Source organism: Dermacentor albipictus, unplaced genomic scaffold (assembly GCF_038994185.2).
Source record: "Dermacentor albipictus isolate Rhodes 1998 colony unplaced genomic scaffold, USDA_Dalb.pri_finalv2 scaffold_14, whole genome shotgun sequence".
Classification (NCBI taxonomy): domain Eukaryota; kingdom Metazoa; phylum Arthropoda; class Arachnida; order Ixodida; family Ixodidae; genus Dermacentor; species Dermacentor albipictus.
Window position 1 is genome coordinate 9,828,141 of NW_027225568.1, and position 13,017 is coordinate 9,841,157.

At 49.3% G+C, this 13,017-nt stretch overlaps 1 protein-coding gene across 2 annotated transcripts; it reads right to left on the reverse strand.

Annotated features, from left to right (window-relative positions):
* Positions 1-738: 738 nt before the first annotated feature.
* Positions 739-9,539, reverse strand: LOC135913463 (uncharacterized). 2 transcript variants are annotated; one of them, XM_065446024.1, is made up of 3 exons: positions 9,134-9,539; positions 7,156-7,331; positions 739-1,038 (listed from the first exon to the last, which is right to left on the reverse strand). In XM_065446024.1, the coding sequence occupies exons 1-3, from the start codon at positions 9,536-9,538 to the stop codon at positions 816-818; spliced, it is 804 nt and encodes a 267-aa protein (XP_065302096.1). In that variant the 5' UTR covers position 9,539; the 3' UTR covers positions 739-815. The 2 variants fall into 2 exon arrangements, with proteins under 2 accessions (XP_065302096.1, XP_065302097.1); XM_065446025.1 differs by having other exon boundaries at positions 7,125-7,331.
* Between the last annotated feature and the right edge of the window lie 3,478 nt (positions 9,540-13,017).

Here is a 13,017-nt window from a genome sequence, read left to right on the forward strand (position 1 = left end):
GTGACGTTCCCCACAACGTTCTTGCTTTTATTACGCACCCAAGCTGACGCATAATTTTACATTTAGACAATGACATTTACGGAACGCAGAAGCGCAAATGAAAAGCAGGCCTCGTTATAGGCCAGTCTTTTCTCGTTGTGCGTGTCGAAATTTCGGGACCTTAATGCAGTCCCTTAAGAACTGCAGGGGCTTGAGGGCATTATGACAGGTTTATGTTTTAGACAATACAGTATTTATTAAAAAGTTGCCTGCGGCATTTTAAACGCAATTCCAATCCTTCATGTGGAATAATTGAAGAGGCTGATATCTGCACGATAAATGAAATTCAATAACTGACTCGTGACTAAAAATCTCTAACGAAGTTCGTAACAGACTGTTTTATACGGCACATGTTTAGTTTAAGTGTGGTTGCCGGCGCTTTCGCAAAGCATAATATTCTTATTGATCTAATCCTAAGGGTGGCACCAGTTTCCAGATATCCGCCGTGAAAGTTGCACTGTGACTGGTGTGTCGCTCTTGCTCTTGCTTTAACACCGTTTGCTGCATTTATGCACAGTAGTATACCGGTACGTGACGGTACACGTACACGACCGCGAAACACACTGTAATCATCTCAGTAGTTGTACACCTTCTTTGCGATTGTCGTTAGTAAGGGTACAGGACAGGAGAGACTTCGGCACGGCGTGAAATCACCTCTTCTCAGTTAACGACAGCGTTTTAGCATAGACGTCACGCGAGTAGACAATCAAAACCACATTTATTGATAAATTATCCAAGTAGAAGAACAAAATTGACGGATTACGAAAGCAAAAGCGTTAACATAAACGTCCTGGCCGCGCACGCGTACTCTTTCTAGAGAAAGAGTAGGCCACGTGACCTCGTTTGGCAACACTGGACCGCTGGAGGTGAAACAGCCGCATCAAGCGATGCACCCGGCGAACTGCGCGCTGCTCGTGGTGCTGCTGCTGCGTGCGATTCTCCGGCATTGGGCAGCCACCGCAGCGTCGCCGAAGGCCAGCACGCCGGCAGGTCGGGACACTGCGAGGGTCAAGTATTAACCAACCATCCGCGTGGGTCTTACATTCAGTTTTTAAAAAAGTGTGTAGAAAGAAGTGTTTGTTGGATTAAAATCTCGCTCGAGGACGGCGACGAGTGTCGAAGTGCACAGGTCAATTTCAAAGAAATTGGGCCGAGCAAAGTCGCCGATTTTTCCGCATGCAGGTAACCGGACATGCGCGCATGGTCGTTAACGAGCAACATGCCGTTCTAGCAGTTGGCGACGACTCTCCCTCACCCACCATTGTTACTTAGTCTCTATGGTATTGGTCTGCTGAGCACCAGGTCGCGGGGCCGAAACCGCACGAAGGCGCTCGTGCCACTGCTCCCGCGTTCCTAGTTGTCATTATTATTTCATTAATTATTTAAGAACAAGAAGCCGTAACCAATTTTTCAGCTAATTACACCGAAGCTGTTCAAGGCTAGTTCACCCAGAATCGTGTCCGTGTGTAGACTGAAAAATCCCCATACGCTGCCCGATCCCGAAGGTAGTGCAGTGCCGCGCCGACCCGTGGCGTAGTTGTAGTTCGCCATTAGGCGGCCCACAAACACAACCTCGCTGGTCATCCTTCTTCACAGAGTGGAAGGACACTGAGCCTTTGCTGTTGCTGTTGATGATGGTTTCAACACAAATCGAGTCGAAGCTGTTCCTAACACTCATTGACCACTGAGTTATGACGACAGTTGAGAATAGCGCACTTTAACTATTCTCGCTTTAGCACGACATGACATATAGCACAATAATATATTTAGTGGTATACGTATTTATTTTTTTATTAATATGCGTCAAGGGTCTAGTTTTGTGCAGTTCACTAAACTTATGCGTTCAGCTATCTCGCACGTAGTTCGGACACGATGCATCATGTGGAAATTCGAAGTTTTCTAGGAAGTTGGTAAAAAGAGCGAATAAGTTACTAATAAATGGATCGCCTGCAGAATACTCACAGTGTAAATTTACTTGTAATTCCCGCTTACGAAAGCGTCGGAACAAAACTCCCGCAACGCATTCGCGGCACGTTGGCCGACAGAGATTAGAACGCTTAGGGATGCGTACACGCGACCATTTTACCCTTGGCTGTAATTACTGCATGCTTAAATGATTTGAGTGCCCCGACGAGCACATCATAAAATGGGAAGGAAAAGTTCTGCCAGTACATCTAGTCAGACGGTGCAACCACAGGAGAGCACAGCCGTTTTCAGAGAATTCTTCTGGTATTGGACTTAATCATGATGCAGTCCGTTACTGAGTCTCTTTTTAATATTAGATTCGGACATTTTACGAGCCAAATCTAGGATATAATTATGAGTCACGCCGTAGTGAGCGTGCTTCGCAGTGAATTTCGACCCGATGGGGTTCTTCAACGCGCACCCAAGTCACGGTATGCGTGGCCGTTCTTGTATTGCGCCCCCCTTCGGAAAGCGGCCGCCTCGGCAAGGATCGAACCGGCGACCTCGGACTCAGCAGTGCAACCCCTTAGCCACTGGACAACCACTGCCGGAAATTATTATTTTTATTTCATACATAGCACAAGCCTCCACATGTAGGTGGTTAAAGGACATGGGGCAATATATCATATACGTAATTAAACAGTACAGTAAGAGGTTGTGACGGTCCTGGGCCAGCCCTTAAAGCGAACAACAATAAAGGAGCAGAAAATGAACAACTAAAGGTACATCGAAACCAATTCACGCTCAGTATTCGCTGACAATACTCGCTGATTCAGTGCTCGCTGACGACTACTCTTCGCCACGAACCGAAGGCTATGGGTGTTGAGGTTTCTGCTCGTGTATTCGTATGCGGCGGAGTCCCGGTGATCGAGTGTGGCACAGGCATCGGCTTTGATTTTTAACGACGTTGAATGAGTCATTCATTTCATTGCTGGCAGATGCCATTATCTCGGCGTGAATTTCAGAAGCTAATCGATGTTTATACAGTCTTTATCTATCGATTTCTGAACAGGCAGCAAAGCAGCCTGTACACTGAGCCGCGAAGTGGAAGTATCATATCGAACTCGCAACCGACGCCGTCATCGACGGTTGCTATTTCCAGACGGGTTGAGCTGGTTTCCGCGTGTGCGATATAAAAACGTGTTTTGTTTGCCTCAACTGTATTTTGTTGTTCATGTTGGTCATCACTTTTTCCAGCTGAGCTCAGAGGGCGGAATAATTGAATTCTGGAGGGTTTACGTGGAAAAACCTCGATTTGATTATGAGACACGCCGTAGTGGAAGACACTCCAGATTAATTTTGCCGTCTGGGAATCCATTGACAGGCGGGACACCAAGCGGCCAACACACACCAGAAGTCGCGGCCGCCATTTTGCGTTTGCCATTTTGACTTTGACGGACGCCCACATGGGCTCTTTTCTCGAGTATGTGAGAGCTCAACAGGGCAAACTAACAAAAACAGTAAAATAGCAGTCGCTGACTGTTGACTTTTACGCACTGTTCCAATGTATGTGCTTTGAAAAAACAAGACAGTGTGTTTCTTTAGCATAAGAAAGCGTCAACAGTACTGCCGGACTTCTTCCTGCAGTGGTGCAAAAGTCACGATTTGGTTCCGTAGCCTTTGTTTACGCGGCAAAAGTAGAGAGAGAGATGCAAATGAGAGAAAGGCAGGGAACCAGACTTAAAACCTCCTGTTTGCTACCCTGCTCTAGGGGAAGAAAAAGGGGAAGGAAAGACGGAAAGAAGAGCGTGACAAAAATGAAAGCGTGAGAAAAAAAATAGAAAAAGGGATGAAATGGGTCATTATAGTCTTTCTAATAGGCCACTGTCACGTAGAAAAGTCAACAAAGCCTTGAGCGACTTTTCCTGCGACGACAGTTCACGTCGGCATTCCAAAACTGACTGTTCTGAAAGTGGCCTGTCGTCAAGGCGGGCCAACGTGGTCGCTAGTGACAGCCGGTGCGCGCTGTATTGAGGACAGTGGCAGAGCACGTGTTCGATGGTCTCCTCGCCGCCGCAGTGTCTGCAAGCCGCGCTGTCGTCCATACCGACCCGGAAGGCGAAGGATCCTGTGTAGGCGACACCAAGCCACAGTCGGCAAACTACTGCTGTTTCTAGTCGAGAGAGTCCAGATGGGGGTCGAAGTCGAAGGGATGGGTCCAGTTGGTGTAGACGTGTATGCTTTAATCTTGGTGTGTTCCATAAAGTTTTGATGGCTTCATTTGCAAGCACACGAATTTTCGTTGCAGCGTTTTTCTTGAGAATGGAATGCAGCCCTCCTCCTGAGAATGAATGAAAGCCCTCCTCATGTGCAGAACGTGCTGCTGCGTCGGCAAGTTCATTGCCCATTATGCCACAGTGGCTTAGAATCCACTGCAACGTGATGTCGTGTCCTTGCTCGATGAGGTGGCGAAGCAGCAGCCTGATTTCTAGAACTAGTTGTTCGTGGAGTCCTCGGCGTAAGGCAGAAACCAAACAATGAAGTGCAGCCTTGGAGTCAGTGAACACGCTCCATTTCTTCGGTAGTTCTTCAGAAATTACACGAAGTGCACAACGAATAGCAGCAAGCTCCGCGGCAGTCGATGTAGTCTGGTGAGAGAGTCGAATCGTTATGGTGGAAGGTTTTGCAGGAAAGATCACCGATCCTGCAGACCCATTCACCGTGGTTGAAGCGTCAGTATACAGATGATGATGATCGTTGTACGTCTCGTACAGCAAGAGCAGGGAATGCTGCTTGAGTGCTGGAGACGAGAGTTGGGCTTTTGTTCGTATGCCTGGTACTATAAGTCGAACCTTTGCTTGAGCCAAGCACCATGGTGGAAACGGAACTTTCGCTGGAGCTGTATAACCTGGTGGAAGGTATGCACGACAGGGCAGGACAGTTTCACAAAAGGAAGCACGTGGTCGATCCTCTGGCAGTGAGGCTAGATGATGCGCAGGGGCTCGAGCAAGGTGCCTTGCGTGTGCTCTGAGTGCAAAAGTAGTTGCCCACGAAGCTAAGGCTGCTAATATTATTTTTTTTTCTTATCGTGGAGAGCGGTGCTTACTGAATGCAAGAAACATATGTAAAGAAGGCGTATATTGTTGACTAAACAAACAGGTACTTTTTCGATTTAAGGTTTCTATGTCGAATGGTGAGAATGACTTATACAGACTCGCTGTAAGCCGGCGTGGTTGCTTAGTGGCTATGGTAATGCGCTGTAAAGCACGAGGTCGCGGGAACGAATCCCGAACATGGCGTGCGCATTTATATGGATGCGAAATGCGACAAAACCCGTACAGTTAGGCTTAGGTCCACGCTAAAGACCACCAGGAGGTGAAAATTATTCAGGACATAATCAGTCCTTTACATAATCAGATCGTGGTACTGCCGTGTGAAACGCCGTAATTAAGAAAAAAAACATGCTGAAGATTCTCTAATCAAAGGCACCAAATTCTAAAAATAAAATTCAACGTTTGAAATGCCATTCAATTTTTCGTCCATAACACCCTAGAAGAAATAGCCGAGGCGCAGCTCACCGCGCAATTCGAGCAACTCTCTACCACCAAGACGGGCCGCAGTATACTAACGTCCCTGGGTTACAACCCCCATGCTCCCAGCCGGCAACCATGCGTGATCACAGATGAGGCGCGGGCCCACATTTACGCGAACCCCATCCCGAAGAACACGCACCCAGAGTACAACCAAGAACGGCGGCAGGCGCGGGCCAAGGCTCTCACCGAACAACACGCCCAAGACCCGCACCCCCGGTACGTGGATGCAGTGGAATACAAGCGGGAAGGCTTCGCGGCAGTGGTCGTTGCGGCGGCTACCGGCACCAAGACAACGGCAGCGAGCGTGCGGTGCAGGAACGCCACAGACGCTGAGGAGGTTGCCATCGCCCTGGCGATCACCGAGGCCGAGTGTCGCACCGTGCTCAGCGACTCGAGGAATGCCGTGCGCAACTTTGTCAAGGGGCGAATATGCGCGCCGGCGGCCGCCATCATCGGCAAGCTCCAACTTCAAGACCGCGGCAGCACCGTCCGTATCAAGTGGTTCCCGGCGCACGCCGGCGAGTGTGCATCCTCACCGAACCACACCGAGACGGCCCATTCGGCGGCGCAAGCGCTTACTTTCCGTGCCCCCGAGAGTGACCGTTCCGTGTGGTGGTTCGAAACCAAGGACAGATTGACGAGTTATGCCGAAGTAACCAAGTGTTACCGCTTAGCTCGACGGACCATGCCGCCTCCCCACCCGGCACTCAGTCGGGACGAGGCCGTATGGCTAAGGCAAATACAGACCGCGCCACTCCTCGCCCCCGCAATGCTGCACGTGCTTCACCCAGGGCTCTATCCGAGTGAGCCGTGCGGTGTTTGTGCAGCGGGTCCGGCGGACCAATGGCACATCATGTGGGACTGTGCCAGGTACCCGACGGCAGCTACCTCCAGGACTTACCCGCCCGAACTTCAATCTGCACTGCAGTCTGCAGACAAAGACTCACAATTATGGGCCATCCAGCAGGCCCGGGGTGCGCTCGAAAAGCACAAGCCTCATGACCCACTACAAACGGGCCCAACTGGGGTAGTGCAGAGTAGGGTATAAGGCCGGGTCGACGCTTGGCCAGCATCACGACCCATTAAACCGTCGTTTGCAGGCACATTATTAACGTTATCCCAATCATATCCTATCCTATGTCAACAAGGGGTCTCATTTGGTACACTCACTGGGTCCTACGGAGCCCCAAGTCGATTTACAGCGATTCAGAGCCCTCTCGTGATTGCAGCCGTAGAAATACTGCCCTAGCAAACGTGCTAGCTGGTGCCACAAACGTCAGAGTAGGCCCGTGATTGAGGTTTCCTATGATCTCGGTCGCGCTGTCAGGTTGAAGGCATACAGCACCACCTCCTAACGCTCCCTGCTGGGTCGCGGAGCTCTGAATAGGCCAGGCGAATGTGTTCAGCGCGCCTGGTTTCGACCAGCCGAATGCAAACTGCATCCCGAGAGCGCCCCAAAGTGACCACTCCCCCGGTAAATTCAATGTAGATATATCACGTGACGCACTGTACTATCGGCGCCTATCAAATCACCTTGACGGCAGTACAGCTATTAACACTGATGGCGAATGAAGACAGAGCACTTGCCAACACTCGGCAGGGGCAGGGACTTGCGTACCGGAGCCAGAAGCACGGTAGGATGCTGGAGTGGCCACCTGCTGCTCCTGCTGAACCCAGAGTGCAGCCCGAAATGGCGTCATGGTGGCACTTGCGCTGGAAGACGTGGCCAGGAGACCTGCTGCAGTCCTTGTGGCGCCCGGGCAGCCGGAGCGAAAGCTGGTTGGTCGAAGCCCGCTGCGTAGCCCCGCCACCATAAAGTCGACTTCTATATATGGCCAGTTCTATGTATGGCCAGTTCCATATATGGACAGACATAAGCAAACAGCCAATTATATAAAATTATTTTATCGTTCATATAAATTATTGAGTTTGCTACCAGGGGCGTAATAACGCAAAGATATTCCAAACTCTTCTATTCCAATTCTGAAATCGGCCTTCCGCGATTGCTCAAAAACTTTTTTGGACCAACCCCCTTCACCTGTCTGTCACGCGACATCACTAAAACCGCGATAGCTCCCCATCTGATATGACGTGTACACACCGATTATGCATGATTTGACCAAACAAAAGAAAAATTGTAATTTCCTATTTGACGGCTTTTCGCCATTAGCACTCGGCTATTGGTCAAAAGTTTTCGGGTTGCATCCTCTTTACCTGCCTGTCTCGCGGCATCACAAAACCGCAAAAACTCACCGTGTCAAAGTGACATGTACACGTTAATGGTGCATTAAAATGCCAAACTAAACTGAATTTTTTTTTCTGAATAGCCGCAGGCTGCCCCGTTCTCAAAAAAATAAAATATGGATGCCACCGATCCTACAGGCACTGGCTTCTCGCACCTGCTGGAAAGCATGGGTTTATTCGCGTATAATAATCTTCTTGCATGGCCATGTAACCTTTTTGAGCCCTTTCGGCACGTTTACGATCTCGCTGTTCCAGCTCTTCTTTGCTGAGGATTCGTTTTCGCGGCATTCTTAACCTTCCGTAGCACGACGCCGACATTTTCGACCAGCCACCGCAAGCAAAGTAAGGGAAAGTGGACCAATCGCAGACGCCGAGACCACCGTCTTCATCTGGTTATTTTTTCAGTGTGGTGGCTCGGCCCCATCGCAACGCTGTCCACTTGAGCGTGCTCCACGCCCCCTTGCAGCCAATTACAAGTAAACACTTCTGCGTAGGCAATGTTATTCATTTTGAAAGCAAAGAAAAGTCACCTCCTAGTAACTAGGAGAGTGATTGGGCTGTTCAGGCAACGCTGCAGGTCACCGCGTGATGCTTGCCTCGGCGGTTAAGCAAACTTGGCGTCAGAAGGTTGGAATAAAAACTTATTGGAATAGTTTTACGGTATAGGGCCCCAGGTCATTTTTTTTTTTTTGGCGTGGCTTGGGCGGGAGTTACGTGTAGGAAGTACAATGCAATGATGAGTCGCAATACTCTGGCAGTGATTTTACCACCGGGTGTTATTTACCGTGCTCCGAATGCATCTTCCACGAGCGTGTTTGATGCCGCCCCCGATAGGAATTTCCCCCCACCCCCTATCTCCCGCCTATGAGCTAAAACATGACCTCGAGCTCCCATGAGTGCTGATTACCGCGTGAAATATTAGTTTCTACTATTATTCAGTCTTTATTAAAAACGTAGAAGCACGGTCACTGCTTGGACAAAACCTCTGTACAAAAAGATGGATACAAGGCTGCACACATAGGCAATTCTCTGATTATACGTTTCTTCTTCTTTAATATCTGTAAAACGGGATAAATGGCTGTCATAGACGCGTACTTAGAATTACCTAGGCTGAGACTAAATTTAGGATTAAAATGAATAAACAAAATACATCAGAAACCGTTTCATTCTTACTGATGAATATTGTGAGGAGGTTTTCAATCCAAACTGTTAAAGGACAGAAAGTCAGCATGGCGCATCTAAAACTCAATATGAAGCTATCGTGTGACGCACCATGCTATCTCTGCCAATCAACTCAACTTGACGGCAGGGCAGCTACATACACCTGTGGCCAATGAATAAGCATCACTTGCCATGACTCTGCAGGAGCGCAGCCTTTCGTGCCGGAACCAGAAGCACGGTAGCACATTGGAGTTGCCAGGTAGTGCTGCATGCGGGTCCCAGAGTGCAGCGCGACGTGGCGTCATGGTGGCACTTGCGCTGGAAGACGTGGCGAGGAGGCCTGCTGCAGACCTTGTGGCGCCCACGCAGCCGGAGGGAAACTCGGTCGGTCGACGCCCGCTGCGCGCCGTCTCCACGACGTCGGATGCACAACGACGCTGGTCGGCGGACGTCATCACCGCGCCGTTGACGTCTTGCGCGGGGGTGCCTTCGCATCCGGGAACGCGTGAAGGGCTGCAAAGCGGCTGAAGGGGCCGTGGTCTCCGAGATGCTCGCTCGGTTGGCTGGTTGCTCTCGTGCAGCGTCTCGTGCAGCATCGAACGCAGATGGGCACTTCGTCTTTTACTCGCGCGTGGTCCTCGCAAGCACGCGATGTGCATCGCTTTGGATATTTTTATGAATATTGAGCAGGGAATGCGTTTATCGCCACCAACATCCTCACAGAGGTACGGTAGTTCTATGCACACTGTGGGGATACAGATCTTCATCTTCCATGTATTGTTGTAGCCTCCTTGTCACGATTCGCTCGTACAACTTGCCAAGGCACGAAGTGAGTGATATCGGCCGTAGGTTTTCTATTAGTAGCTTTTTCCCTGGCTTGGGGATCATAACTACTTCCGCATGTTTCCATTCCTCTGGCAGTGTCCCCGCTTCCCAATGTGTATTGAGGAAGTTCGTCAGCTGTGTGACCGCCTCATCACTTAGGTTGCGGATTAATGCGTTCCTAATCTTGCCGGCACCTGCTGCTGTGTTCCGGGTCGATGCCTTAACTGCTGCGAAAACTTCCTCCCTGGTGGTGGGTCTGTCTAGGTCGGGGTTTTCTTCGCCTCGGTATCTCTCCGTGTACGCTTCGGGGTTTATCTTGTCCGTAGCACTTTACACGGACTTTTTCCAGTAGCTCTCCTTCTGTCCCTTCAAATTGGTGTACTAGTCTTTGGATGGCCTTTTTACTTTCTGACTTTGGATTCGCACCAAATTATGAACCCAAGACGTCCTACTACAAATTAAAGAGGGGGTTCAAAGCAACATCCCCTACAACGGAGAAAACATATTAATGGCACTCGATGTCAAAGGCGCATTCGACAACGTCAGCCACGCGGCCATCCTCAAGGGACTGGACGATCTCAATAGCGGACGAAGAATCCACGGCTAAGTGATAGCGTTCCTATCAAACAGAACAGCCACGGTGGGTTTAGGAGACCTGCGGACAAACAAGTTCCACACGCCCAACAAAGGAACCCCGCAGGGATCCGTGATGTCACCGATTCTTTTCAACATTGCAAGATTGGGATAGCCCGGAAGCTGGAAGAGATCGACGGCATACATCACGCCATTTATGCCTATGATATCACCATCTGGACTAACCAAGGCTCGCTCAGCCAAAAAGAAGAACGACTGCAAGCCGCAGCAACATGCGTGGAAGAATGTGTTTGGGAAAGAGGCCTCGCCTGCTCAACGGAGAAGTCAGAGCTCCTGCGAGTCAGAAGAGGGAAACGCTCGGAAGAGCAAATCAGCGTCACCCTAGAAGGACAAAAAATACCAGAAAAAGAAGCCGTCAGGATTCTGGGAATGTGGGTGCAGAGCAATCAACGCTGCACACACGCCATAAACCTACTCAAGCGCGACGGCACAGGTGTCACGTATGATCACCCGCGTCTCGCAAAAAAGAATTGGCATGAAGGAGGAAGATACAGTCAAGTTGGATAAGAGCCTCATAATCAGTCGGATTACGTACGCCCTCCCATATTATAACACAAACAAAAGCGAACGGGACCAGGCCGACGCCATCATATATAAGGAAAGCGTTCAAAACAGCGCTTCACCTGCCGACCAACACCTCGACAGAGAAGCTGCTGGCCCTCGGACTCCACAACACGTCCGAGGAGCTCAAAGAAGCACAATTAGGGTGGCAGCTACTCAGACTCCAGCAGACTACCACGGGCAGAGAGCTCCTAAAAAAACTGGGGCATAAAGAAATTGAAAGGGAAGACCAAAGAACGGCAAACCTACCCGATGAGTATCGCAGTACCATCAAGGTAGGGTCCCTGCCAAGAAACATGGACCCGCATTTACACATAGCCAGGCGGAACGCTGGGGCAAAGTACGTAGAAAAATACCTAGCAACCAAGGCGAACACGGTATACACGGACGCCGCGGTATATCCTCGAGAACGAAGGGAAAAAGAAGAAAGAGTCGTCGCGGCACTAATAGGCTCGGACTATAGGGAAATCACTTGCGCGTCGGCACGGGATTGTACGGTAACCGAGGGAGAGGAAATGGCTGTTGCTCTAGAAGCTGTGGAGGGCTACCGCACAAATAGATCCCTTATAATTTTAACAGACTCCGAGGAAGCATGCCGAAACTACATTAACGGCAGAATTGGTCTAAAAGCACTCCAAATCTTCCTCCACGCTGGCCAATAGAATAAACGCATTAGACACACCATTTTTTGGTTACCGGGGCACACGGAGATTGAGGGCAACCAAAGGGTAGATAGGATCGCTCGCGAGCATACAAACCGAGCGGACCTAAACAGATATCCTAAGGACTTCATGACAGTGATCCCAACGTACTCTGACATACTAAATTACCATAGAGGGACGAGGATCAGATATCCCCCGCCTCACAATACACTCACTCAAGAACAGGCACTTTACTGGAGAAAGCTGCAGACAGGAACTTTCCCAAATTTACATAAGCTATACAAAATGTTCTCAGGTCAATACAAGTACACATGCCCGTGGTGTGGCGCAATACCCACAATTTATCACATCACATGGGAGTGCAATACGAATAAGGCATTCCACGAAATAGAAAATCCGAGTGCGGAGCAGTGGCAGAGCGTGCTCTCCAGCGGCGACTCTAGCCTCCAATGGAAGCTGGTGGATCATGCCCGACGAGCAGCCACGCTCAGTGGTGCCCTGGAATAGGGGCGCCAACCATGCAGGCCGGAGATCGGCATCAACCAATAGAAGATGAAGACTTCCGGCCCGACCGCTGAATTACTCTTGTTGTTGGTGTTGTTGTCCTGAGCGGCCGTGGCACATACCCACAGTGGGGGATTGGCCAAGAATCGGGTGGTTTAATTAGGTGCCTAAAATAATAATGATAACAAGGGAGTTAACAATTTGGGCGTGTGAGTTTAAAAGTTAACGTTTTGTGTTTGGAGAAAAAAGGAAATAATCAGATGAAAACCGGGTATAAGATAATAATAATCATAACAATAATAATAATAAAAGATAAATAAAAGAAAGCTATGGTTGGAAGGGAGAACGATCAATCTAACATGGAAATCGATTAGTTTCAATAAGGTAATTTTGGATCGCCAAGCAAACATTTCTGTTGCTGAACCCAACAATGGAGGCTCCAAAAGATAGGATCACAGGCACTGATAAAGTTAGACCAATAGAGCGAAGCGGGATTTCGAGTAGTCGTTTTCACATTGTGAAGCATCTGTAGCAATTACAACGTTTGTTTGAAGGTTTTTCAGGTGATCTTGTAATATACCGTCTAGAATACGGCGTGGAAGTAATTTTGCATCATTAGGAAAGATGTCATCGAATTGAATACCCGTGGCAACAGCTCTGTCGGGAATAGGAAGTACATCGCATACGCGCACGCCCAAAGAGTCAAGTAATTTTTGCACGAATTTAATTTGCGGAGTATGTAGTCGCGGCCAGATGACGCCGAAAAACAACGCAGGTTGTGAAATAATGATTGTTTGGGAATGACGCAGTGGTGATTCGTAAATCCTTAAGAACGTCTGCACCGTCAAAAGCCGGAACCTGCACGAAAG

Bases quoted from the DNA above. Each gene is read 5' to 3' on its own strand.
- LOC135913463 (XM_065446024.1), bottom strand. From the start codon at position 9,538: ATGCTGCACGAGACGCTGCACGAGAGCAACCAGCCAACCGAGCGAGCA. The intron at 7,332-9,133 runs GCAAGTGATGCT...GGGGCTACGCAG, and splicing joins TGCGCTCCTGCAGAGTCATG to CGGGCTTCGACCAACCAGCT. The intron at 1,039-7,155 runs GTACGCAAGTCC...TGACCCTCGCAG, and splicing joins CTACCGTGCTTCTGGCTCCG to TGTCCCGACCTGCCGGCGTG.